Source organism: Oncorhynchus keta, chromosome 34 (genome assembly GCF_023373465.1).
Source record: "Oncorhynchus keta strain PuntledgeMale-10-30-2019 chromosome 34, Oket_V2, whole genome shotgun sequence".
Classification (NCBI taxonomy): Eukaryota; Metazoa; Chordata; class Actinopteri; order Salmoniformes; family Salmonidae; genus Oncorhynchus; species Oncorhynchus keta.
The window spans coordinates 77196557-77222782 of record NC_068454.1 but is presented as its reverse complement, the minus strand read 5'-3'; the positions used below and the strand labels follow the sequence as shown (position 1 = coordinate 77222782).

The 26226-nt window shown below is 47.7% G+C and overlaps 1 protein-coding gene and 1 long non-coding RNA gene across 4 annotated transcripts; one reads left to right on the top strand and one right to left on the bottom strand.

Annotated features, from left to right (window-relative positions):
• The first annotated feature begins 6501 nt into the window (after positions 1-6501).
• Positions 6502-8044, top strand: LOC127915265 (uncharacterized). Of its 3 annotated transcripts, none has more exons than XR_008090825.1 (4): positions 6502-7137; positions 7419-7556; positions 7601-7776; positions 7906-8027. It is a non-coding gene; the product is annotated as an uncharacterized LOC127915265 (long non-coding RNA). The 3 variants fall into 3 exon arrangements; XR_008090827.1 differs by having other exon boundaries at positions 7601-7732; positions 7906-8026; XR_008090826.1 differs by having other exon boundaries at positions 6504-7137; positions 7601-7688; positions 7906-8044.
• Positions 8045-8110: 66 nt separating this feature from the next.
• Positions 8111-26026, bottom strand: pitpnc1b (phosphatidylinositol transfer protein cytoplasmic 1b). The gene is made up of 10 exons (XM_052494975.1): positions 25443-26026; positions 20976-21124; positions 19408-19496; positions 19149-19156; positions 18814-18885; positions 12061-12153; positions 11550-11705; positions 11239-11302; positions 10617-10706; positions 8111-8535 (listed from the first exon to the last, which is right to left on the bottom strand). Exons 1-10 carry the CDS (start codon positions 25488-25490, stop codon positions 8390-8392), a joined length of 915 nt encoding a protein of 304 aa, XP_052350935.1. The 5' UTR covers positions 25491-26026; the 3' UTR covers positions 8111-8389.
• Positions 26027-26226: the final 200 nt, after the last annotated feature.

Here is a 26226-nt window from a genome sequence, read left to right as displayed (position 1 = left end):
CTGTACATTTCGGTGTTCCTCAAGGTTCCGTTTTAGGAGCACTACTGTTTTCACTATATATTTTACCTCTTGGGGATGTTATTCGAAAACATAATGTTAACTTTCACTGCTATGCGGATGACACACAACTGTACATTTCAATGAAACATGGTGAAGCCCCAAAATTGCCCTTGCTAGAAGCCTGTGTTTCAGACATAAGGAAGTGGATGGCTGCAAACTTTCTACTTTTAAACTCGGACAAAACAGAGATGCTTGTTCTAGGTCCCAAGAAACAAAGAGATCTTCTGTTGAATCTGACAATTAATCTCAATGGTTGTACAGTCGTCTCAAATAAAACTGTGAAGGACCTCGGCGTTACTCTGGACCCTGATCTCTCTTTTGAGGAACATATCAAGACTGTTTCAAGGACAGGTTTTTTCCATCTACGTAACATTGCAAAAATCAGAAACTTTCTGTCCAAAAATTATGCAGAAAAACGAATCCATGCTTTTGTTACTTCTAGGTTAGACTACTGCAATGTTCTACTTTCCGGCTACCCGGATAAGCACTAAATAAACTTTAGTTAGTGCTAAATACGGCTGCTAGAATCCTGACTACAACCCAAAAATGTGATTATTACTCCAGTGCTAGCCTCCCTACACTGGCTTCCTGTCAAGGCAAGGGCTGATTTCAAGGTTTTACTGCTAACCTACAAAGCATTACATGGACTTGCTCCTACCTATCTCTCTGATTTGGTCCTGCTGTACATACCTACACATACGCTATGGTCACAAGATGCAGGCCTCCTAACTGTCCCTAGAATTTCTAAGCAAACAGCTGAAGGCAGGGCTTTCTCCTGTAGAGCTCCATTTTTATGGAATGGTCTGCTTACCCATGTGAGAGACGCAAACTCGGTCTCAACATTTAAGTCTTTACTGAAGACTCATCTCTTCAGTGGGTCATATGATTGAGTGTAGTCTGGCCCAGGAGTGTGAAGGTGAACGGAAAGGCTCTGGAGCAACGAACAGCCCTTGCTGTCTCTGCCTGGCCGGTTCCCCTCTCTCCACTGGGATTCTCTGCCTCTAACCCTATTACATGGGCTGAGTCACTGGCTTACTGGTGCTCTTTCATGCCGTCCCTAGGAGAGGTGCGTCACTTGAGTGGGTTGAGTCACTGATGTGAACTTCCTGTCTGGGTTGGTGCCCCCCTTGGGTTATACTCGGCCTTGTCCAAGTAACTTAGTCTTGACAGAGAACAGATGTCTCAGCCTTGTCTCAGCCTTGTCTCAGGATGGTAAGTTGGTGGTTGAAGATATCCCTCTAGTGGTGTGGGGGCTGTGCTTTGGTAAAGTGGGTGGGGTTATATCCTTCCTGATTGGCCCTGTCCAGGGGTATCATCGGTAGTTTGTGTCGGGGGCCTAGGGTCAGTTTGTTATATCTGGAGTACTTCTCCTGTCTTATCCGGTGTCCTGTGTGAATTTAAGTATGTCTCTCTAATTCTCTCTTTCTTTCTTTTTCTCGGAGGACCTGAGCCCTAGGACCATGCCTCAGGACTACCTGGCATGATGACTCCTCGCGGTTCCCAGTCCACCTGGCCATGCTGCTGCTCCAGTTTGAACTGTTCTGCCTGTGATTATTATTATTTGACCATGCTGGTCATTTATGAACATTTGGACATCTTGGCCATGTTCTGTTATAATCTCCACCCGGCACAGCCAGAAGAGGACTGGCCACCCCTCATAGCCTGGTTCCTCTAGGTTTCTTCCTAGGTATTGGCCTTTCTAGGGAGTTTTTCCTAGCCACCGTACTTCTACACCTGCATTGTTTGCTGTTTGGGGTTTTAGGTTTTAGGCTGGGTTTCTGTACAGCACTTTGAGATATCAGCTGACGTACGAAGGGCTATATAAATACATTTGATTTGATGGGCGAGCGCACACACACGCACCTACACACACACACACGCATGCACAGGACTTCGTGAATCAGTGTTGTGACCCTGGTGTGTAGACATGAATGGGGCGTTTGCATTACAGAGCGGTGTGTATCGATAAGTTCAGTAAAGCTGCTACATCAGTGAGGTTAGGCCAAAGAGGTAGAGATGAAGGGGATGATGTCAGTCTTTCTCTTCCGTTTTTAATCTCTCTTCAATCTCTCTCTCAACACAGCAGTAAAACAGAACAGTAACAGTAAGACTCAGCACTACATGGTCAGGATCTATAAGCATCTACCAGGGGAACATTTCTATATGATGAACACGGCCTCTCCAAAGAAGATGTACTCTCCTGAGGAAAGGAATGCAGGAACAGAGAGAGGCGCTCCTGAGGAAAGAAGTGCAGGAACAGAGGGAGGCGCTCCTGAGGAAAGAAGTGCAGGAACAGAGGGAGGCCCTCCCGAGGAAAGAAGTGCAGGAACAGAGAGAGGCCCTCCTGAGGAAAGAAGTGCAGGAACAGAGAGAGGCTCTCCTGAGGAAAGAAGTGCAGGAACAGAGGGAGGCCCTCCCGAGGAAAGAAGTGCAGGAACAGAGAGAGGCTCTCCTGAGGAAATAAGTTCAGGAACAGAGGGAGGCTCTCCTGAGGAAAGAAGTGCAGGAACAGAGGGAGGCCCTCCCGAGGAAAGAAGTGCAGGAACAGAGAGAGGCTCTCCTGAGGAAAGAAGTGCAGGAACAGAGGGAGGCTCTCCTGAGGAAAGAAGTGCAGGAACAGAGGGAGGCCCTCCTGAGGAAAGAAGTGCAGGAACAGAGAGAGGCTCTCCTGAGGAAAGGAGTGCAGGAACAGAGGGAGGCTCTCCTGAGGAAAGAAGTGCAGGAACAGAGAGAGGCCCTCCTGAGGAAAGTAGTGCAGGAACAGAGAGATGCTCTCCTGAGGAAAGAAGTGCAGGAACAGAGAGAGGCTCTCCTGAGGAAAGGAGTGCAGGAACAGAGGGAGGCCCTCCTGAGGAAAGAAGTGCAGGAACAGAGAGAGGCTCTCCTGAGGAAAGGAGTGCAGGAACAGAGGGAGGCCCTCCTGAGGAAAGAAGTGCAGGAACAGAGAGAGGCTCTCCTGAGGAAAGAAGTGCAGGAACAGAGGGAGGCCCTCCTGAGGAAAGAAGTGCAGGAACAGAGAGAGGCTCTCCTGAGGAAAGGAGTGCAGGAACAGAGGGAGGCGCTCCTGAGGAAAGAAGTGCAGGAACAGAGGGAGGTTCTCCTGAGGAAAGGAGTGCAGGAACAGAGGGAGGTTCTCCTGAGGAAAGGAGTGCAGGAACAGAGGGAGGTTCTCCTGAGGAAAGGAGTGCAGGAACAGAGGGAGGTTCTCCTGAGGAAAGGAGTGCAGGAACAGAGGGAGGTTCTCCTGAGGAAAGGAGTGCAGGAACAGAGGTAGGCAGCGAAAGGGGTAGTAAAGCAAAAGGGGAGAGAGAGCGGAAGAGAGAGAATGTTCTTATAGTATAGCCTACAGTCTTCAGGTCCCACTGCAGCACGTGTCAACACTTCTGTCTGTGTCTGCTTCTATCTTTCTCCCCCCCTCTCCTTTATCTCTCCAGCTCTCCTTCCCCTACTGTATTGTCCCATTGTCTCAACTAGTCATCTGTTGTACTTCACATTCCCTCATGACAGGCTCAAACACCCTCTCAACAGTCTAATTTATCAAACCTCCTGTCCCACAGTGCACTGAGTAAGCCCTACGCAGCGCACTGAGTAAGCCCTACGCAGCGAGCTGAGTAAGCCCTACGCAACGCACTGAGTAAGCCCTACGCAGCGAGCTGAGTAAGCCCTACGCAGCGCACTGAGTAAGCCCTACGCAGCGCACTGAGTAAGCCCTACGCAGCGAGCTGAGTAAGCCCTACGCAGCGCACTGAGTAAGCCCTACGCAGCGAGCTGAGTAAGCCCTACGCAGCGCACTGAGTAAGCCCTACGCAGCGCACTGAGTAAGCCCTACGCAGCGAGCTGAGTAAGCCCTACGCAGCGCACTGAGTAAGCCCTACGCAGCGCACTGAGTAAGCCCTACACAGCGCACTGAGTAAGCCCTACGCAGCGCACTGAGTAAGCCCTACGCAGCACACTGAGTAAGCCCTACGCAGCGAGCTGAGTAAGCCCTACAAAGCGCACTGAGTAAGCCCTACGCAGCACACTGAGTAAGCCCTACAAAGCACACTGAGTAAGCCCTACGCAGCGCACTGAGTAAGCCCTACGCAGCGCACTGAGTAAGCCCTACGCAGCGCGCTGAGTAAGCCCTATGCAGTGCACTGAGTAAGCCCTACGCAGCGAGCTGAGTAAGCCCTACGCAGCGAGCTGACTAAGCCCTACGCAGCGCACTGACTAAGCCCTACGCAGCGCACTGACTAAGCCCTACGCAGCGCACTGAGTAAGCCCTACGCAGCGCACTGAGTAAGCCCTACGCAGCGAGCTGAGTAAGCCCTACGCAGCGAGCTGACTAAGCACTACGCAGCGAGCTGACTAAGCCCTACTCAGCGCACTGAGTAAGCCCTACGCAGCAAGCTGAGGAAGCCCTACGCAGCGAGCTGAGTAAGCCCTATGCAGCGAGCTGAGTAAGCCTTACGCAGCGCACTGACTAAGCCCTACGCAGCGCACTGAGTAAGCCCTACGCAGCGAGCTGACTAAGCCCCATGCAGCGCACTGAGTAAGCCCTACGCAGCACACTGACTAAGCCCTACGCAGCGCACTGAGTAAGCCTTACGCAGCGCACTGACTAAGCCCTACGCAGCGCACTGAGTAAGCCCTACGCAGCGCACTGAGTAAGCCCTACGCAGCGAGCTGACTAAGCCCTACGCAGCGCACTGAGTAAGCCCTACGCAGCACACTGACTAAGCCCTACGCAGCGCACTGAGTAAGCCCTACGCAGCACACTGACTAAGCCCTACGCAGCGCACTGAGTAAGCCCTACGCAGCGAGCTGAGTAAGCCCTACGCAGCACACTGACTAAGCCCTACGCAGCGCACTGACTAAGCCCTACGCAGCGCACTGCTGAGTAAGCCCTACGCAGCGCACTGAGTAAGCCCTACGCAGCGCGCTGAGTAAGCCCTACGCCTCTGTGGGGGTGCCACAGGGTTCAATCCTGGGGCCGACTCTTTTCTCTGTATATATCAATGATGTTGCTCTTGCTGCGGGCGATTCCCTGATCCACCTCTACGCAGACGACACCATTCTATATACTTCCGGCCCGTCCTTGGACACTGTGCTATCTAACCTCCAAACGAGCTTCAATGCCATACAACATTCCTTCCGTGGCCTCCAACTGCTCTTAAACGCTAGTTTAACCAAATGCATGCTTTTCAACCGTTCGCTGCCTGCACCCGCTCGCCCGACTAGCATCACCACCCTGGATGGTTCCGACCTAGAATGTGTGGACATCTATAAGTACCTAGGTGTCTGGCTAGACTGTAAACTCTCCTTCCAGACTCATATCAAACATCTCCAATCGAAAATCAAATCTAGAGTCGGCTTTCTATTCCGCAACAAAGCCTCCTTCACTCACGCCGCCAAACTTACCCTCGTAAAACTGACTATCCTACCGATCCTCGACTTCGGCGATGTCATCTACAAAATTGCTTCCAACACTCTACTCAGCAAACTGGATGCAGTTTATCACAGTGCCATCCGTTTTGTCACTAAAGCACCTTATACCACCCACCACTGCGACCTGTAAGCCCTACGCAGTGCACTGAGTAAGCCCTACACAGTGCACTGAGTAAGCCCTATGCAGTGTACTGAGTAAGCCCTACGCAGTGCACTGAGTAAGCCCTATGCAGTGTACTGAGTAAGCCCTACGCAGCGTACTGAGTAAGCCCTACGCAGTGCACTGAGTAAGCCCTACGCAGTGCACTGAGTAAGCCCTATGCAATGTACTGAGTAAGCCCTACGCAGTGCACTGAGTAAGCCCTACGCAGTGTACTGAGTAAGCCCTACGCAGTGCGCTGAGTAAGCCCTACGCAGTGTACTGAGTAAGCCCTAAGCAGTGTACTGAGTAAGCCCTACGCAGTGTACTGAGTAAGCCCTACGCAGTGTACTGAGTAAGCCCTACGCAGTGCACTGAGTAAGCCCTACGCAGTGCACTGAGTAAGCCCTACGCAGTGTACTGAGTAAGCCCTACGCAGTGCACTGAGTAAGCCCTACGCAGTGTACTGAGTAAGCCCTACGCAGTGCACTGAGTAAGCCCTACGCAGTGCACTGAGTAAGCCCTACGCAGTGCACTGAGTAAGCCCTACGCAGTGCACTGAGTAAGCCCTACGCAGTGTACTGAGTAAGCCCTACGCAGTGCACTGAGTAAGCCCTACGCAGTGTACTGAGTAAGCCCTACGCAGTGCACTGAGTAAGCCCTACGCAGTGCACTGAGTAAGCCCTACGCAGTGTACTGAGTAAGCCCTACGCAGTGCACTGAGTAAGCCCTACATCACATTCCCTGTCAACTAGTTGTGAACTATTACTCTCTCACTAGCAGGGTAACACAAGGTTAACATGGTCTAGAATAATAAGCTCTGTTGCTCTATTGTTTCACTTATCTCCTGCAGTCACTTTATCATGACTAATGATCTTAACAAGATATACAGGAGATAAAGGCTTTTATTCATTCATACAAGAGGTACATAGCTGACAATGGACTTCCATTACAATAGACTGAACAGCCAAATATACAGTATATGTATAATGTGTCAATATAAACCTAGTTATAAATTATATTCATCCTCTATGTCAGATTATTCCCCAGCCTGTACAGAGGTCAGCCATCCTATTGACTCATCAGTGAAGGTTAGCCCTGTTTCAGCCATTTGCTGCAGCGCCTCGATACACCGGGGGGGTTGGCTCTGTGGATCCACGGCACTCCCCTACCATTATATCCACTCTACTAGCCCTTTCCTGCAGTCAAATTACCTAGAGGCCACATGGGTGGAATGTTATTCATCATTTCATTTTGTTTTTACCTGATGAAAATTCTGTGTTTCTATGTCAAACAGTTTTGTAATATTTCAGTCTATATATAAAGTGTAATATTGGGATGCAAACTCAGTTACAGCTGGAGAAAGGGGTAGGACAGGGGGTTGGGTTATATAGTTACAGCTGGAGAAAGTGGTAGGACAGGGGGTTGGGTTATATAGTTACAGCTGGAGAAAGTGGTAGGACAGGGGGTTGGGTTATATAGTTACAGCTGGAGAAAGGGGTAGGACAGGGGTTGGGTTATATAGTTACAGCTGGAGAAAGGGGTAGGACAGGGGGTTGGGTTATATAGTTACAGCTGGAGAAAGGGGTAGGACAGGGGGTTGGGTTATATAGTTACAGCTGGAGAAAGTGGTAGGACAGGGGGTGGGTTATATAGTTACAGCTGGAGAAAGGGGTAGGACAGGGGTGGGTTATATAGTTACAGCTGGAGAAAGGGGTAGGACAGGGGTTGGGTTATATAGTTACAGCTGGAGAAAGGGGTAGGACAGGGGGTTGGGCTATATAGGACAGAGGGTTGGGTTATATAGTTACAGCTGGAGAAAGGGGTAGGACAGGGGGTTGGGTTATATAGTTACAGCTGGAGAAAGGGGTAGGACAGGGGGTTGGGTTATATAGTTACAGCTGGAGAAAGGGGTAGGACAGGGGGTTGGGTTATATAGTTACAGCTGGAGAAAGGGGTAGGACATGGGGTTAGGTTATATAGTTACAGCTGGAGAAAGGGGTAGGACAGGGGGTTGGGTTATATAGTTACAGCTGGAGAAAGGGGTAGGACAGGGGGTTGGGTTATATAGTTACAGCTGGAGAAAGGGGTTGGACAGGGGGTTGGGTTATATAGTTACAGCTGGAGAAAGTGGTAGGACAGGGGGTTGGGTTATATAGTTACAGCTGGAGAAAGTGCTAGGACAGGGGTTGGGTTATATAGTTACAGCTGGAGAAAGGGGTAGGACAGGGGTTGGGTTATATAGTTACAGCTGGAGAAAGGGGTAGGACAGGGGTTAGGTTATATAGTTACAGCTGGAGAAAGGGGTAGGACAGGGGGTTGGGTTATATAGTTACAGCTGGAGAAAGGGGTAGGACAGGGGTTGGGTTATATAGTTACAGCTGGAGAAAGGGGTAGGACAGGGGTTGGGTTATATAGTTATAGCTGGGACAGGGGTTGGGTTATATAGTTACAGCTGGAGAAAGGGGTAGGACAGGGGTTGGGTTATATAGTTACAGCTGGAGAAAGGGGTAGGACAGGGGGTTGGGTTATATAGATACAGCTGGAGAAAGGGGTAGGACAGGGGGTTGGGTTATATAGTTACAGCTGGAGAAAGGGGTAGGACCTGAGTGGTATAAGTGCTGCTTCTGTGGACAGTGTAGCTTTACTGGTTAAATGTGTCTGTGGTGGATGGCTGTAAAACAAAAAGGAACTGCTGCAGTGTAGTTACTGTCACGGAGGGGTTTAAGCAGGCAGGAATTGATGCATCAGTATGAACGTGTGTTACTCGGGGGTTGAGTTAAGGCGGACAGTGCTATGAGGCAGTGTGGAGGTGGAGGGGTCTGACATGGCCATAGTCTTCACTCCCATCTTCTTCAGAGAGCGCTCATCTGTGACGGACATAGAGCGCGAGTACGCCGGACGAGGGGCTGCTGCAGAAGAGAAAGAGAGGCAAGGGGGAATGAAGGGAATGAAGGGAACGAAGGGGGAAGGGAGGAGTTGAGGGGTTCAATTATTCAAATACACATCTCTTCACAGTTCACACACCCATAATACAATTTCGAATACATCTTTTGTTTTCGAAAAGAGATGAATGGCATGAAATTATTTGGTGTAAAATCTGCTTGGTGCCTGCAGTAGCATGTTCTGGCCTGTAGGTGGTCAGGAAAGCGCAGCAAGTTGCAGCAGAGAGAGTGAGCAAATCCATTTCAGCCTCCTGTCTCGCATACCACGGGCCATACTGTGGCTGCTGCCTCTGATATCAATCAGCTGCAACAGCTGGCCAAACTTCTCATGACTCACCAGCAGGGGGCAGAGTGACCCCCCCCCCCCCACACACCCCCACTAGGGCTGACATATGCAGTGAGTGCTGCAATAGCTAACCAAACTCCTTGTTCCAGCCAAATGATATGCCAGGCCCATGGACATTAGTTTCTTCTCTGCAATGAGTCTGGATCTGAGTACCTACCCCGACGATTTCTAGAGCGCAAACATATTCTAATAGTTCTGATTGGTCCCAGAAACCAATGGGTTGGGCCAGAGCACAGGTGGGTAAATCAGCGTTTAGAAAAATCGTCATTGGCTTTGATACTCTGATTGGTTAGAGACTATCCAATCGCTGATTGGAGTCTCAGACTGAAGTATGTAGCTAATATAGAGCAGCGGAGGAATTCAGTTTGAGTCTCCAGACAATGTCTCTACCCGTTGGGCTCACTCTCCTCTGATCAATGATCTTTGTGTCTTTCTCTCCACGCTCTTCCCTTCTTCCCCTCTCTCACTTTTCACCCATCCTTGCACTTTCTCCCTCCCCTTCTCACCTACTTTCTCCATGTTCCCCTATGCTCTCTCCTCTTCCTCTTCTCCCTTTCTTCCATCCAGCCATTCTTCCTTCTATCACTCTCTCCTTTTTCTCCACTTGACCTTCTCTCTCTGCCCCCCCCTCTTTTTCTCCACTTGACCTTCTCTCTCTCCCCCCCTCTTTTTCTCCACTTGACCTTCTCTCTCTCCCCCCACTCTTTTTCTCCACTTGACCTTCTCTCTCCCCCCCCTCTTTTTCTCCACTTGACCTTCTCTCTCCCCCTCTTTTCTCCACACTGACCTTCTCTCCCCCTCTTTTTCTCCACTTGATCTTCTCTCTCCCCCCTCTTTTTCTCCACTTGACCTTCTCTCTCCCCCCCCCTCTTTTTCTCCACTTGACCTTCTCTCTCCCCCTCTTTTTCTCCACTTGACCTTCTCTCTCTCTCCCCCCTCTTTTTCTCCACTTGACCTTCTCTCTCCCCCCTCTTTTTCTCCACTTGACCTTCTTTCCCCCCCCTCTTTTTCTCCACTTGACCTTCTCCCCCCTCTTTTTCTCCACTTGACCTTCTCTCTCTCCCCCTCTTTTCTCCACTTGACCTTCTCCCCCCTCTTTTTCTCCACTTGACCTTCTCTCTCTCCCCCCCTCTTTTTCTCCACTTTACCTTTTCTCTCTCCCCCCCTCTTTTTCTCCACTTGACCTTCTCTCTCTCCCCCCCTCTTTTTCTCCACTTGACCTTCTCTCTCTCCCCCCCTCTTTTTCTCCACTTGACCTTCTCCCCCCCCCTCTTTTTCTCCACTTGACCTTCTCTCTCTCCCCCCCTCTTTTTCTCCACTTTACCTTTTCTCTCTCCCCCCCTCTTTTTCTCCTCCCTCTACTCTATTAAAATACGATATAGAATAGTACAGTAGTAGACTAGTAGTTACTATAGCTGGGTGATATGGACACAAACCCCATAGCGATAAATTGCCTGTACAGATACGATAATGATAAATAGAACGATACGTTTCTAACATTAATGTGATCTGCACAGTTTTTATTATTATCCTTTAAAATACTAGTTGTGGTTGAAGACATCAATTATCCAATTAACAATCACCCATATTTGCAAACGCAAACTTCACATTTTTCTAGAGTACTTATCATAATGAATGATATCAGCAAAATGCCTTGAATAAGTCATTTTCCGTTTATGGTCTCAGCTCTAATAATTACCTGTGTTGTTGTTCTGGGTTGATTTGAGTTTGCTGTTGGTCTGTTCCTGTATCTGTCGCTCATACTCTCTCACATCCTCCAAACTCATCCCTGTAGGGAAAAGCACAGACGGATGAGATTATAATACATCATTATATCTATGTAACGTGTGTATCATAATGCATTATAACATGTAACATGTACATCATAATGCATTATAAGCATGTCCGAACAAAAACATACAGCAACAGTCAACAGCACATTGAAATGCATTAATTACAACGTAGTATAATGCATTATAACCATGTCCTATTATTATAATAATGTTCTATATGGTATAAAGCATTATAACCATGCCCTATTATAAACATGTTCTATATATTATGAAGCATTATAACCATGCCCTATTATAATCATGTCCTATACTTTATGATGCATTATAACATGAAGCATTATAACCATGTCCTATTATAATCATGTCCTATACTTTATGATGCATTATAACATGAAGCATTATAACCATACCCAATTATAATCATGTCCTATACTTTATGATGCATTATAATATGAAGCATTACAACCATGTCCTATTATAATCATGCGCTATATGTTATAAGGCATTATAACCATGTCCTCTACTGACCGTGCCATTCGTCTGTCCAGGCCACAGCCTGTCTGTGCCCCACCAGTAGGATGTCCTGGATGTTCTGTCAGATCATACACACCAGAGAAAATACATTTCTTAAAGAAACACATCTAAAGAAGCATATCCAAAGGCTTTCAGCAGGTGCTGCTGGAGATCAGTGTATATGTTGAGCCAAAAGAAAAGATTCCCCACACGCAATCTATGCTGTCAAATGTGTTTCCTTAAACAACATTTTGACCCGTAGGTCTTTATCAGGTTCTCAACCTGATGCATGATGGTAAATGTAGTTAAATGTAGTTTCCTCTCACCCTGTGTATGAAGTCCTCAGTCTTTCCCTGGAAGCCGTAGACTTCGAAACTGCACTGCACCCTCTTATAGGAACACATGATGGGGGTGCTGTCCTTACGCCACCCTTCCACCAGGGGGCCTCGGCCCGTCTTCTCAGACACCCAGCGACTCAGGTCCTACAGAGACAAAGTACACATTACCTGCTGACAGCTAAATCCTTGACTGGTGTGTAGGAGGAAGGGCGAGTGTGTGGGTGTGCAGGCCTGTGTGAGCAGGCTGTTGCTCAATACCTCACATATAATCTATGAATGATTCAACATGATAGGCATCTGGGGCCCAAGATGCATAGATTGTACAAGTGTCTGTGTATTTATGTTTGTGTTTATCTACAGTACATCTTCCTCTGTCTCTGCGTGAGATAGTGAGTGTGTGTGTGTTTTCAGCTATGTGTCTTGCTGATTGATCTTTGTTTCTGAAGTTACTGGAACTGCGGAAGTCAGGAGGAGGAAATGTGTGTGTACACGCTAGTACCTCTGTCTCCTTGTAGTGTTTGTCAGGGATGGGGTCAATGAGGATATCCAGGTGGCTCACGCTCTCTGCAGGGGTGGGCCTGTCTCCAAATACCTGCAACCGAGCAGAGGGGGAGGTCACTCAGAAATAGACTGACACACACACACTGGAGCCAGGGCCTAGTAGATGAGGAAATAGACTGACACACACACTGGAGCCAGGGCCTAGTAGATGAGGAAATAGACTGACACACACACTGGAGCCAGGGCCTAATAGATGAGGAAATAGACTGACACACACACACTGGAGCCAGGGCCTAGTAGATGAGGAAATAGACTGACACACACACTGGAGCCAGGGCCTAGTAGATGAGGAAATAGACTGACACACACACTGGAGCCAGGGCCTAGTAGATGAGGAAATAGACTGACACACATACACTGGAGCCAGGGCCTAGTAGATGAGGAAATAGACTGACACACATACACTGGAGCCAGGGCCTAATAGATGAGGAAATAGACTGACACACACACACTGGAGCCAGGGCCTAGTAGATGAGGAAATAGACTGGAGCCAGGGCCTAATAGATGAGGAAATAGACTGACACACACACACTGGAGCCAGGGCCTAATAGATGAGGAAATAGACTGACACACACACACTGGAGCCAGGGCCTAGTAGATGAGGAAATAGACTGACACACACACTGGAGCCAGGGCCTAGTAGATGAGGAAATAGACTGACACACACACTGGAGCCAGGGCCTAGTAGATGAGGAAATAGACTGACACACACACACTGGAGCCAGGGCCTAATATAGATGAGGAAATGACTGGGCCTACACACACACTGGAGCCAGGGCCTAGTAGATGAGGAAATAGACTGACACACACACTGGAGCCAGGGCCTGTAGAGCCAGGGCCAGGGGCCTAGTAGATGAGGAAATAGACTGACACACACACTGGAGCCAGGGCCTAGTAGATGAGGAAATAGACTGACACACACACTGGAGCCAGGGCCTAGTAGATGAGGAAATAGACTGACACACACAGCCAGGGGTGGAGCCAGGGCCTAGGGCCTAGATGAGGAAATAGACTGACACACACACTGGAGCCAGGGCCTAGGATGAGGAAATAGACCTACACTGGAGAGGGCCTGAGATGAAAATAGACTGACACACACACACTGGAGCCAGGGCCTAGTAGATGAGGAAATAGACTGACACACACACACTGGAGCCAGGGCCTAGTAGATGAGGAAATAGACTGACACACACTGGAGCCAGGGCCTAGTAGATGAGGAAATAGACTGACACACACACTGGAGTAGATGAGGAAAAGGAGCCAGGGCCTAGATGAGGAAATAGACTGACACACACACTGGAGCCAGGGCCTAGTAGATGAGGAAATAGACTGACACACACACTGGAGCACTGTAGAGCTGACAGGGCCAGGGCCTAGTAGATGAGGAAATAGACTGACACACACACTGGAGCCAGGGCCTAGTAGATGAGGAAATAGACTGACACACACACTGGAGCCAGGGCCTAGTAGATGAGGAAATAGACTGACACACACACTGGAGCCAGGGCCTAGTAGATGAGGAAATAGACTGACACACACACACTGGAGCCAGGGCCTAGTAGATGAGGAAATAGACTGACACACACACACTGGAGCCAGGGCCTAGTAGATGAGGAAATAGACTGACACACACACTGGAGCCAGGGCCTAGTAGATGAGGAAATAGACTGACACACACACACTGGAGCCAGGGCCTAGTAGATGAGGAAATAGACTGACACACACACTGGAGCCAGGGCCTAGTAGATGAGGAAATAGACTGACACACACACACACTGGAGCCAGGGCCTAGTAGATGAGGAAATAGACTGACACACACACACTGGAGCCAGGGCCTAGTAGATGAGGAAATAGACTGACACACACACACTGGAGCCAGGGCCTAGTAGATGAGGAAATAGACTGACACACACACACTGGAGCCAGGGCCTAGTAGATGAGGAAATAGACTGACACACTGGAGCCAGGGCCTAGTAGATGAGGAAATAGACTGACACACACACACTGGAGCCAGGGCCTAGTAGATGAGGAAATAGACTGACACACACACACTGGAGCCAGGGCCTGGAGAGGAAATAGACCAGGGCCAGGGCCTAGTAGATGAGGAAATAGACTGACACACACACTGGAGCCAGGGCCTAGTAGATGAGGAAATAGACTGACACACACACTGGAGCCAGGGCCTAGTAGATGAGGAAATAGACTGACACACACACACTGGAGCCAGGGCCTAGTAGATGAGGAAATAGACTGACACACACACACTGGAGCCAGGGCCTAGTAGATGAGGAAATAGACTGACACACACACACTGGAGCCAGGGCCAGGATGAGGAAATAGACTGACACACACACTGGAGCCAGGGCCTAGTAGATGAGGAAATAGACTGACACACACACACCAGGGCCTGGAGCCAGGAGCCTAGTAGATGAGGAAATAGACTGACACACACACTGGAGCCAGGGCCTAGTAGATGAGGAAATAGACTGACACACACACACTGGAGCCAGGGCCTAGTAGATGAGGAAATAGACTGACACACACACACTGGAGCCAGGGCCTAGTAGATGAGGAAATAGACTGACACACACACACTGGAGCCAGGGCCTAGTAGATGAGGAAATAGACTGACACACACACTGGAGCCAGGAGCCAGGATGAGGAAATAGACCTGGAGCCAGGGCCTAGAGATGAGGAAATAGACTGACACACACACACTGGAGCCAGGGCCTAGTAGATGAGGAAATAGACTGACACACACACACTGGAGCCAGGGCCTAGTAGATGAGGAAATAGACTGACACACACACACTGGAGCCAGGGCCTAGTAGATGAGGAAATAGACTGACACACACACTGGAGCCAGGGCCTAGTAGATGAGGAAATAGACTGACACACACACTGGAGCCAGGGCCTAGTAGATGAGGAAATAGACTGACACACACACACTGGAGCCAGGGCCTAGTAGATGAGGAAATAGACTGACACACACACTGGAGCCAGGGCCTAGTAGATGAGGAAATAGACTGACACACACACTGGAGCCAGGGCCTAGTAGATGAGGAAATAGACTGACACACACACACTGGAGCCAGGGCCTAGTAGATGAGGAAATAGACTGACACACACACTGGAGCCAGGGCCTAGTAGATGAGGAAATAGACTGACAGGAGCCAGGGCCTAGAGATGAGGAAATAGACTGACACACACACTGGAGAGGAAATAGACCAGGGCCAGGGCCTAGTAGATGAGGAAATAGACTGAAACACACACTGGAGCCAGGGCCTAGTAGATGAGGAAATAGACTGACACACACTGGAGCCAGGGCCTAGTAGATGAGGAAATAGAGGGCCTAGTAGATGAGGAAATAGACTGACACACACACACCAGGGCCTGGAGCCAGGGCCTAGTAGATGAGGAAATAGACTGACACACACACACTGGAGCCAGGGCCTAGTAGATGAGGAAATAGACTGACACACACACACTGGAGCCAGGGCCTAGTAGATGAGGAAATAGACTGACACACACACACTGGAGCCAGGGCCTAGTAGATGAGGAAATAGACTGACACACACACACTGGAGCCAGGGCCTAGTAGATGAGGAAATAGACTGACACACACACTGGAGCCAGGGCCTAGTAGATGAGGAAATAGACTGACAGGAGCCCGGGCCTAGTAGATGAGGAAATAGACTGACACACACACACTGGAGCCAGGGCCTAGTAGATGAGGAAATAGACTGACACACACACACTGGAGCCAGGGCCTAGTAGATGAGGAAATAGACTGACACACACACACTGGAGCCAGGGCCTAGTAGATGAGGAAATAGACTGACACACACACTGGAGCCAGGGCCTAGTAGATGAGGAAATAGACTGACACACACACACTGGAGCCAGGGCCTAGTAGATGAGGAAATAGACTGACACACACACACTGGAGCCAGGGCCTAGTAGATGAGGAAATAGACTGACACACACACAGCTGGCCTAGTAGATGAGCCAGGGCCTAGTAGATGAGGAAATAGACTGACACACACACACTGGAGCCAGGGCCTAATAGATGAGGAAATAGACTGACACACACACTGGAGCCAGGGCCTAATAGATGAGGAAATAGACTGACACACACACACTGGAGCCAGGGCCTAGTAGATGAGGAAATAGACTGACACACACACACTGGAGCCAGGGCCTAGTAGATGAGGAAATAGACTGACACACATACACTGGAGCCAGGGCCTAGTAGATGAGGAAATAGACTGACACACATACACTGGAGCCAGGGCCTAATAGATGAGGAAATAGACTGACACACACACACTGGAGCCAGGGCCTAGTAGATGAGGAAATAGACTGACACACACACTGGAGCCAGGGCCTAGTAGATGAGGAAATAGACTGACACACACACACTGGAGCCAGGGCCTAGTAGATGTAATAGTGAGGTCACACAATGTATCACCCATCATAATACTCCACCCTTTGAGCAAATCATTACACTACAGCAAAACACCACACACAGACAGAGAGAGAGACAGGGAGAGGGAGAGAGAAGGGGTAAGGGAGATTGAGAGAGGGAGCACACTAAATCACAGAGAAAGAGAGAGTGGAGCAGAGAGGGAGCACACTAAATCACAGAGGAAGAGAGAGAGAAGCAGAGAGGGAGCACACTAAATCACAGAGAAAGAGAGAGAGAAGCAGAGAGGGAGCACACTAAATCACAGAGAAAGAGAGAGAGAAGCAGAGAGGGATCTCACTAAATCACAGAGAAAGAGAGAGAGAAGCAGAGAGGGAGCACACTAAATAACAGAGAAAGAGAGAGAGAAGCAGAGAGGGAGCACACTAAATCACAGAGAAAGAGAGAGAGAAGCAGAGAGGGAGCACACTAAATCACAGAGAAAGAGAGAGAGAAGCAGAGAGGGAGCACACTAAATCACAGAGAAAGAGAGAGAGAAGCAGAGAGGGAGCACACTAAATCACAGAGAAAGAGAGAGAGAAGCAGAGAGGGAGCACACTAAATCACAGAGAAAGAGAGAGAGAAGCAGAGAGGGAGCACACTAAATCACAGAGAAAGAGAGAGAGAAGCAGAGAGGGAGCACACTAAATCACAGAGAAAGAGAGAGAGAAGCAGAGAGGGAGCACACTAAATCATAGAGAAAGAGAGAGAGAAGCAGGCGAGGATGGACAAGCGGGAGTGAAAGAGGAGAGAGAATGAGACACTTATCAAAGAAAGAGAGATAAAAGTCACAGTTCTTTCTGTTCTGTCCCCTTGTCCTGACAGAAAGCGAAAGAGAGAGTAATGTCTCTTTTGAAGATGTTCATTCCTCTGCTGGTATTTAACAAAGAGCAGAGCAGGGAGACAAACCCACAGCCAGATAATCAGCTGTGTTTCAGATCCTAGTATGCCCTGTGTCTCTTGTGTTTAAGAACCTGTTCTCTCATATAAGGTACGTATTGTCCGTCTGTCTGACTGTCTGACTGTTGACACTTGTCATAGCTCCCATTTTTCCATGTCAAAAGCATTGTTTTACCTCATCCTTTAAACCTACTGATATTCCTCTGTTTTGGTTGTGCTTTTTAGATGTCCTCTATTGTGTGTTGTAATATAGGTGTATGTATCGGTGTGGTATGTGTGCATTAATGTGTGTGTGCGTGCATTTCTGCTAAAATGAACACATGTAACCTGTAGCTGGGAGAAGGTTGAAACAAGCTTCGCCACATTTCTGGATACACACACTAACAGCCAACAGCCAGATGAGTTCAGTCTTGTTCCCAGGTTTCTATCCCATAATGACAGGGGCACCCTGTAGGGACAAACCAGCTCAGAATTGTGTTTGTGTGTCAGAATTCCGTGACAAGGCCAGAAAAGGTGGTGAAACAAGCCTGTAATACAAGCATGTACCCTTCTTTCAGTCTCTCACCCCCCTTCTCTCTCTCTCTCTCTCTCTCTCTCTCTCTCTCTCTCTCTCTCTCTCTCTCCACCCTTCTTTCAGTCTCTCACCCCTCTCTTCCACCCTTCTTTCAGTCTCTCACCCCCTTCTTTCAGTCTCTCACCCCCTTCTTTCAGTCTCTCACCCCCTTCTCTCTCTCTCTCTCTCTCTCTCTCTCTCTCTCTCTCTCTCTCCTCTCCCACCCTTCTTTCAGTCTCTCACCCCCTTCTCTCTCTCTCTCTCTCTCTCTCTTCTCACCCTTCTTTCAGTCTCTCACCCCCTTCTCTCTCTCTTCCACCCTCTCTCAGTCTCTCACCCTTCTTTCTCTCTCTCTATTCCACCCTTCTTTCAGTCTCTCACCCCCTCTCTCTCTCTCTCTTCCACCCTTCTTTCAGTCTCTCACCACCCCCTCTCTCTCTCTCTCTCTCCACCCTCTCTCTCTCTCTCTCTCTCTCTCTCTCTCTCTCTCTCTCTCTCTCTCTCTCTCTCCCTCTCTCTCTCTCTCTCTCTCTCTCTCTCTTCCTTTCAGTCTCCACCCTTCTCTCTCTCTCTCTCCTCTCTCTCTCCTCTCTCACCCCCCTCTCTCTCTCTCTCTCTCTCTCTCTTTCAGTCTCACCCTCCTTCTCTCTCTCTCTCACTCCCCCTCTCTCTCTCTCTCTCTCTCTCTCTCTCTCTCTCTCTCTCTCTCTCTCTCTTCCACCCTTCTTTCAGTCTCTCACCCCCTCTTCTCTCTCTCCTTCAGTCATACTCACATTATTGTTGTCACCATTGTTGTTCTCAAACCTGGTTTCAATACGGATACTGAACTTGGGAAGGAAGGAGACCTACAGTAGATGACGGATGGATGTGAATGGAGAGGAGGGAGAGAAGGAGAAGGAGGGAGAGACGGAGGGAGAAAAGGAGGGATGGAGGGAGGGGGGGAGAGGGAGAAAAGGAGGGAGGGGGAGAGAAGGGGAGAAAAGGAAGGAGGGCAGAGAGAAGGAAGGAGGGCAGAGAGAGGAGTAGACAGATGAGGTTATGTACACAGACATTTTGAGAGGGATGAGCTCTACTGCATGCCTCATGCAAATGATGTGTGAATACTTACCGAGTACTCTGAAGCACCACCGCAGAAGTTCCATACAGATAGAGAGGAACATCATTAGTGACACACCACACACACATATTTCTAAATACGTGGAACGAAAGTTGTTTGTAAATTGTAAAAATTGGGTCTAGATAAGCAGATTGTGTTTAAATCTAAGTGCAGACCTACGTCCTACGTTCTATGTTGACCCTATAGGAAGAACAGGTTGGTAGCAGGTGAAACGGCTGTGAATGTGTTGGATAGAATAGTGTTGTCAGACCTGTGATGGTGTAAGGGTAGAAGTTCCAGGCCTTCTCTGTCACATAGAAGACCCTGGGGACAAACACACTCACCCAGGATGGCAGTTTACTGTCAGAGAGAGAGACAGACAGAGAGGAGGAATGTACTGTTATCGTCGCTGAGGTAGATGTATGTGTGCGGTATGATCTAGGGCTAGGCCATAGGGGTGGGTGTGGGATAGTAGGTGTGTGTGTGTGTGTGCGGTATGATCTAGGGCTAGGCCATAGGGGTGGGTGTGGGATAGTAGATATGTGTGTGTGTGTGTGTGCGGTATGATCTAGGGGTGGGTGTGGGATAGTAGATATGTGTGTGTGTGTGTGCGGTATGATCTAGGGCTGGGCCATAGGGGTGGGTGTGGGATAGTAGATATGTGTGTGTGTGTGTGCGGTATGATCTAGGGCTGGGCCATAGGGGTGGGTATGGGATAGTAGAAATGTGTGTGTGTGTGTGCGGTATGATCTAGGGCTAGGCCATAGGGGTGGGTGTGGGATAGTAGGTGTGTGTGTGTGTGTGTGTGTGCGGTATGATCTAGGGCTAGGCCATAGGGGTGGGTGTGGGATAGTAGGTGTGTGTGTGTGTGCGGTATGATCTAGGGCTAGGCCATAGGGGTGGGTGTGGGATAGTAGGTGTGTGTGTGTGTGTGTGCGGTATGATCTAGGGCTAGGCCATAGGGATGGGTGTGGGATAGTAGATATGTGTGTGTATGTGTGCGGTATGAACTAGGGCTAGGCCATAGGGGTGGGTGTGGGATAGTAGATATGTGTGTGTGTGTGCGCGTGTGCTGGTATCATTTCTTAGTTGAGCAGTGCTAGGTGTGTGCGAGGTACAGTGTGTGAGGTACAGTGTGTGTGTGTGTGTATGTGTATGTGAGGTATAGCTGCACCATCGAGAGCATCCTGAGCGGTTGCATCACCGCCTGGTATGGCAACTTCTCGGCATCTAACAGTAAGGCGCTACAGAGGGTAGTGCGTACAGCCCAGTACATCACTGGAGCCAAGCTTCCTGCAATCCAGGACCTATATAATAGGCGGTGTCAGAGGAAGGCCCTAAAAATTGTCAGGGACTCCAGTCACTCAAGTCATAGACTGTTTTCTCTGCTAACGCACGGCAAGCTGTCTGGGACCAAAAGTCTCCTTAACAGCTTCTACCCCAAGCCATAAGACTGCTGAAAAATGTATGAAATGGCCACAGAACGATTTACATTGACCCCCCTCCATTTGTTTTGTACACTGCTGCTACTGGCTGTTTATTATCTATGCATAGTCACTTCACCCCAACCTACATGTACAAGTCACCTCTAACCTGTACCCCTGCACACTGACTCGGTACCGGTACCCCCTGTATATAGCCTCATTATTGTTATTTTATTGCGTTACTTTTTATAATTTTTAAACTTTAGTTTATTATTAAATATTTTCTTAACTCTTTGTTGAACTGCACTGTTGGTTAAGGGTTTGTATGTAAGCATTTCACTGTAAGGTCTACACTTGTATTCGGCGCTTGTGACAAAGTTTGATCTGAGGTACAGTGTTAATGTGGGTGTGTTACCTATTGAGGTAGATGCGTTTCTCAGTGAGCTGTCCCAGGCCATGTTGGGGATGTGTGTCTGGTTGGTTCCTCACAACCTCCACTCCCTCCCCTCCTCCGCTCTGCTCATTACTGTGTTTACTGATCATGTACAGCTGCCCAATCTTATACTGGGGGGGGAGACAATTCACACAGTCCTTAATACCACATCCTTCTTGCAATTAATGTGCACATGACATATTTACATACATAGCAGTCAGTTCATTCATTAACAGGACGCAGATTGCTCACGGTGAGCTTTTCTTAGGAACATATCTAAGGTCAGCTCACCCTCCTCCAAAGCCCTAACCTTATCCATTAGGACAACAATGAACAACTAACCTTAGATCAGTGAAAAGGCTGCCTTCTTCCTGTGTGTGCCCTGACCATCAGCTTGACGTGGAAACGTCAGTCCCCTGTATACTGAACGGATTAAAGCTCAAATAAACACATTTCTGCCTTTTTGTTGAGAGCTGCCTCAAATGTGTCATTTTGGAAGTTTTTCCTTGGTACGCCCTTAATTTGGGCTCCAGAGTGGCACAGTGGTCGAGGGCACTGCATCTCAGTGCAAGAGGTGTCACTGCAGTCCCTGGTTCAAATCCAGGCTGCATTACTGTACATCTAGCTGTGATTGGGAGTCTCATAGGGCAGCACACAATTGGCCCAGCGTCGTCCAGGTTTTTGCCGGGGTATGACTTCATTGTAAATAAGAATTTGTTCTTATAACTGACTTGCCTAGTTAAATAAAGGTTAAATGTACATTTTAAAATGTATTTAAAATATTTTTGTAATTGTTGTAAAGCACCCCTCCTTTCCATTGTTTGTTGAAGCATGGAACCCCACCTGAACTCTGACCTTAGACCAGTAGTATCTACCGTAGCTGTTACTTGCCCAAGTCCTTAAGGCAGTGATAAGACTTGGGTTGGGAAACCCAGAACCAGTCATTGACAGTGTTTACCTAGTCCTGTCCTATAGAGAGATGTTAAGATCACGGAGTACCGAATGTCTATCAATGTCTCTGTTCTGGCCATTCTCTATGTGAATGTCTATCAATGTCTCTGTTCTGGCCATTCTCTATGTGAATGCATATCTATGTCTCTGGTCTGGCCATTCTCTATGTGAATGGATATCTATGTCTCTGGTCTGGCCACTCTCTATGTGAATGGATATCTATGTCTCTGGTCTGGCCATTCTATGTGAATGGATATCTATGTCTCTGGTCTGGCCACTCTCTATGTGAATGGATATCTATGTCTCTGGTCTGGCCACTCTCTATGTGAATGGATATCTATGTATCTGGTCTGGCCATTCTCTATGTGAATGGATATCTATGTCTCTGGTCTGGCCATTCTCTATGTGAATGGATATCTATGTCTCTGGTCTGGCCACTCTCTATGTGAATGGATATCTATGTCTCTGGTCTGGTCACTCTGTATGTGAATAGATATCTATGTCTCTGGTCTGGCCACTCTATGTGAATGGATATCTATGTCTCTGGTCTGGCCATTCTCTATGTGAATGGATATCTATGTCTCTGGTCTGGCCACTCTCTATGTGAATGGATATCTATGTCTCTGGTCTGGCTACTCTCTATGTGAATGGATATCTATGTCTCTGGTCTGGCCATTCTCTATGTGAATGGATATCTATGTCTCTGGTCTGGCCATTCTCTATGTTAATGGATATCTATGTCTCTGGTCTGGCCACTATCTATGTGAATGGATATCTATGTCTCTGTTCTGGCCACTCTCTATGTTAATGGATATCTATGTCTCTGGTCTGGCCACTCTCTATGTGAATGGATATCTATGTTTCTGGTCTGGCCATTCTCTATGTGAATGGATATCTATGTCTCTGTTCTGGCCACTCTCTATGTTAATGGATATCTATGTCTCTGGTCTGGCCACTCTCTATGTGAATGGATATCAATGTCTCTGGTCTGGCCACTCTCTATGTTAATGGATATCTATGTCTCTGGTCTGGCCACTCTGTATGTGAATAGATATCTATGTCTCTGGTCTGGTCACTCTGTATGTGAATGGATATCAATGTCTCTGGTCTGGCCACTCTCTATGTTAATGGATATCTATGTATTTGGTCTGGCCACTCTGTATGTGAATAGATATCTATGTCTCTGGTCTGGTAACTCTGTATGTGAATGCATATCTATGTCTCTGGTCTAGTCACTCTGTATGTGAATGGATATCTATGTCTCTGGTCTGGTCACTCTCTATGTGAATGGATATCTATGTCTCTGGTCTGGCCACTCTGTATGTGAATAGATATCTATGTCTCTGGTCTGGTCACTCTGTATGTGAATGTGTCACCCACCCTTTGACTAACAACACAAACCCACACAGCATTATGTTTCTCTTTGACTTCAGACCCCTGTTACAGTTTTGTTGTTAATGTGTTGTACTGATGATGACTGAAACATTCAGTGCAGTGAGACAGCAACTATATTATGTGAATGTGCCCCACCCTTTGACTAACAACAAAACATCGTCATTTGTCCCCCAGCTTTTGACTAAATACGAAACTAACACATACCTGTGTCTTAATCCACCAACCTACTAGTACAACCAGCTACACTTCCCTCATAATTAGAAGTGTGTGTGTGTGTGTGTGCAGACATTGCATAAACAGTGCTATGGTTTGACTGTGGAACTATAAGCTGATCCCACTAAAGCTGCATAGGAATCTTAATGCGCTTCCCCATCAGACCGTGAGAGTCAGAGTTCCACACGTGGAATGAATCTCACCTTAGGATTTGTTTCTGTGTGATTTTACAGAGACTATTTTCAGATAGATACACACAAGACACTGATCCAGGTTTTTTTTCGGCAAAGAAAAGTCTTGGGCGGGCCTCCGAAGTGTTTTTTCGGCTGCATATGTCCAAACAGTAAAAAAAAAATAAATAAATAAATAAATAAATAAATAAAATAATAATAAGGATGTAAAGACATTGTCAGTGTAAACCTCAGCGACTCAAACCAGATATAAAGAAAACATATGTAGAAAAGGTAACAGACCTATATTTATTTTAATTTTACCTTTATTTAACCAGGCAAGTCAGTTAAGAACATATTCTTATTTTCAATGACGGCCTGGGAACAGTTGGTTAACTGCCTGCTCAGGGGCAGAACGACAGATTTGTACCTTGTCAGCTTGGGGGTTTGAACTCGCAACCTTTCGGTTACTAGTCCAACGCTCTAACCACTAGGCTACGCTGCCGCCCCAATCATCTTTGAGGACCAAAAGTCACCAAAATAATAGATAGAAAGTCCAGGACAATCTAAAATTCAAAAAATGATACATTGAGTTTTTTTTTGTCATGGCATGGGGCCTCCATTGACTTTGTTATAATTTGAGAGTCATTCACATAGCATAAGCCATGGCAACATGTTTAGAATGGCAGCAATTGATCTTTAAACTGCACATTTCTCTCTCAGCCTCATGGCAGAATTGCAGGAAATTTGCTTTAAAACGGCGGTCAACAGGAAGGCCTCAAACATTTTCGGTCGGCTACCGCACCATTGGCCAGGCCCACCACCTAAGCCCCATTTTGATCCATAAAAACCCTGTGATCCTTCTAGCTAAAGCTTCTACAAACACTAAAACATTGGTAATCTTAAAGTTCACTAACGTTTGTCACATGTTTCCAGACCACAGAAGTGGTCTAACAACCGACCAAAGTTGGTTTTAGAGTGAAGTATCAATGGAAGTTTCCGGCACGGCATGTTGTGATAATAACCAACTACATAACACTGTTCCAGACAGATAGCTCAGACTTAAACACTACGACAGTGAGGACTGCTTTGTTCTGGTGGTTGGAGGGAATGAGGACCTTCCCTTTGAGGGCACTCTAGAGCACCTTCCCCCAAAACCCTTTTCCACCCACCACTTCTTACTCCCTGGCAGAATCTGTCCTTTGTTTTTAACCTCTGTGGTAAAAAATAATCATAATAAATAAAGCGAAAGAGAGAAAGAGCGAGAGAGAAAAACAGCTGAGGTTAGGTACATGCAGAACCATACAGAGTGAACAATGAACAACACTACTCAACTACAGGATGCCTGTGCTTAATGTTATTACAGATGTAGGATCTTAATTTGAGCCAGTTTGCTACAGCAGGAAAATAATCCCGCAACAGGAAATCAAAATTATTATATGGATTATAATGAACGGACATGTTTGTCGGGGTGATACATTTATCGTAAATTGAACCCTTAAATCCACGACAAGCTGTCCTGCAACAGGCGATCATATGAATATTCTACATCTGTATGCTAGCAACTTTAACATTTTCAATTAAAAGCTTATTTTTACAACAGTGGTCTACAGTATACATACATTCAATCACACAAGCACACAGAGACCCCTCCCCCCCCCCCAGCCACAAACACACAGACCCCCAACACACATACATGTTCACAGACAAACACACTTACCTCTTCCACAGTTAGTGGCATGCATATTCTATACTCCTTCATCAACATGGTTCAATCGTGTAGTGAACGTCTGTCTGTCTTTGCGTGTCCTAACTCTCCTGTTGCATAGTAAGCTTAAGGAACTACAGTGCACAGCACCTACTGCAGTGACCTCTCTTTCTCTCCCCCTTTATTTAGCTGATGTCAGTGCTTCATTGAAGTCCAGTCCATCCTGTCAATGTGAATCTATTCGTTTTTCTCTACACTTTCTCCCCTCTCTCTCTCTCCTCCTTTTTGTTTATCTCCTGATTAATATCCACACTCCCTCTGTCAACATTCAACTGTTGTCCTTCCCTTTCTCTCTACCCCTTGTTCCCCCCTCTCTCTGTCTCCCTCTACCCCTGGTTTTCCCCTCTGCCTCACTCTCTTTCTCCGTTGCCCTTAAGGTTTACTCTTTCTTTGTTCTCCTCCAGTGAAACCTTCTCAACTCCATAATCCACACTATCGTACCTGTCCTGCTATCTCTCTCTCTCCTCTGTCTCTCTTACTTTCGTTCTCTGGACTGCTCTCATGTGTAACCTCGCTCTCTGCTCCGCACTCCTCCCTCTCCCCGTCGCCTCCCTCCCCTGCTTTCAGTTCCTCACAAATTCCTTCACTCCCGCCTTCTCTCCCTCCCCATCTTCTCACGCCCACCTTACTTTACCTACGTACCTGTTTCTGCTCTCTCTCTCTCTCACACACACACACACACACACACACACACACACACACACACACACACACACACACACACACACACACACAC

Excerpts from the sequence above, each read along its gene's own strand:
- pitpnc1b (XM_052494975.1), bottom strand. The coding sequence starts at position 25,490 with ATGTTGATGAAGGAGTATAGAATATGCATGCCACTAACTGTGGAAGAG. Across the intron at positions 12,154-18,813 it reads ACAATGGTGACAACAATAAT|GTATTTGGAGACAGGCCCAC; the intron begins GTGAGTATGACT and ends GCTCGGTTGCAG. Across the intron at positions 10,707-11,238 it reads CTGGACAGACGAATGGCACG|GGATGAGTTTGGAGGATGTG; the intron begins GTCAGTAGAGGA and ends TTTTCCCTACAG.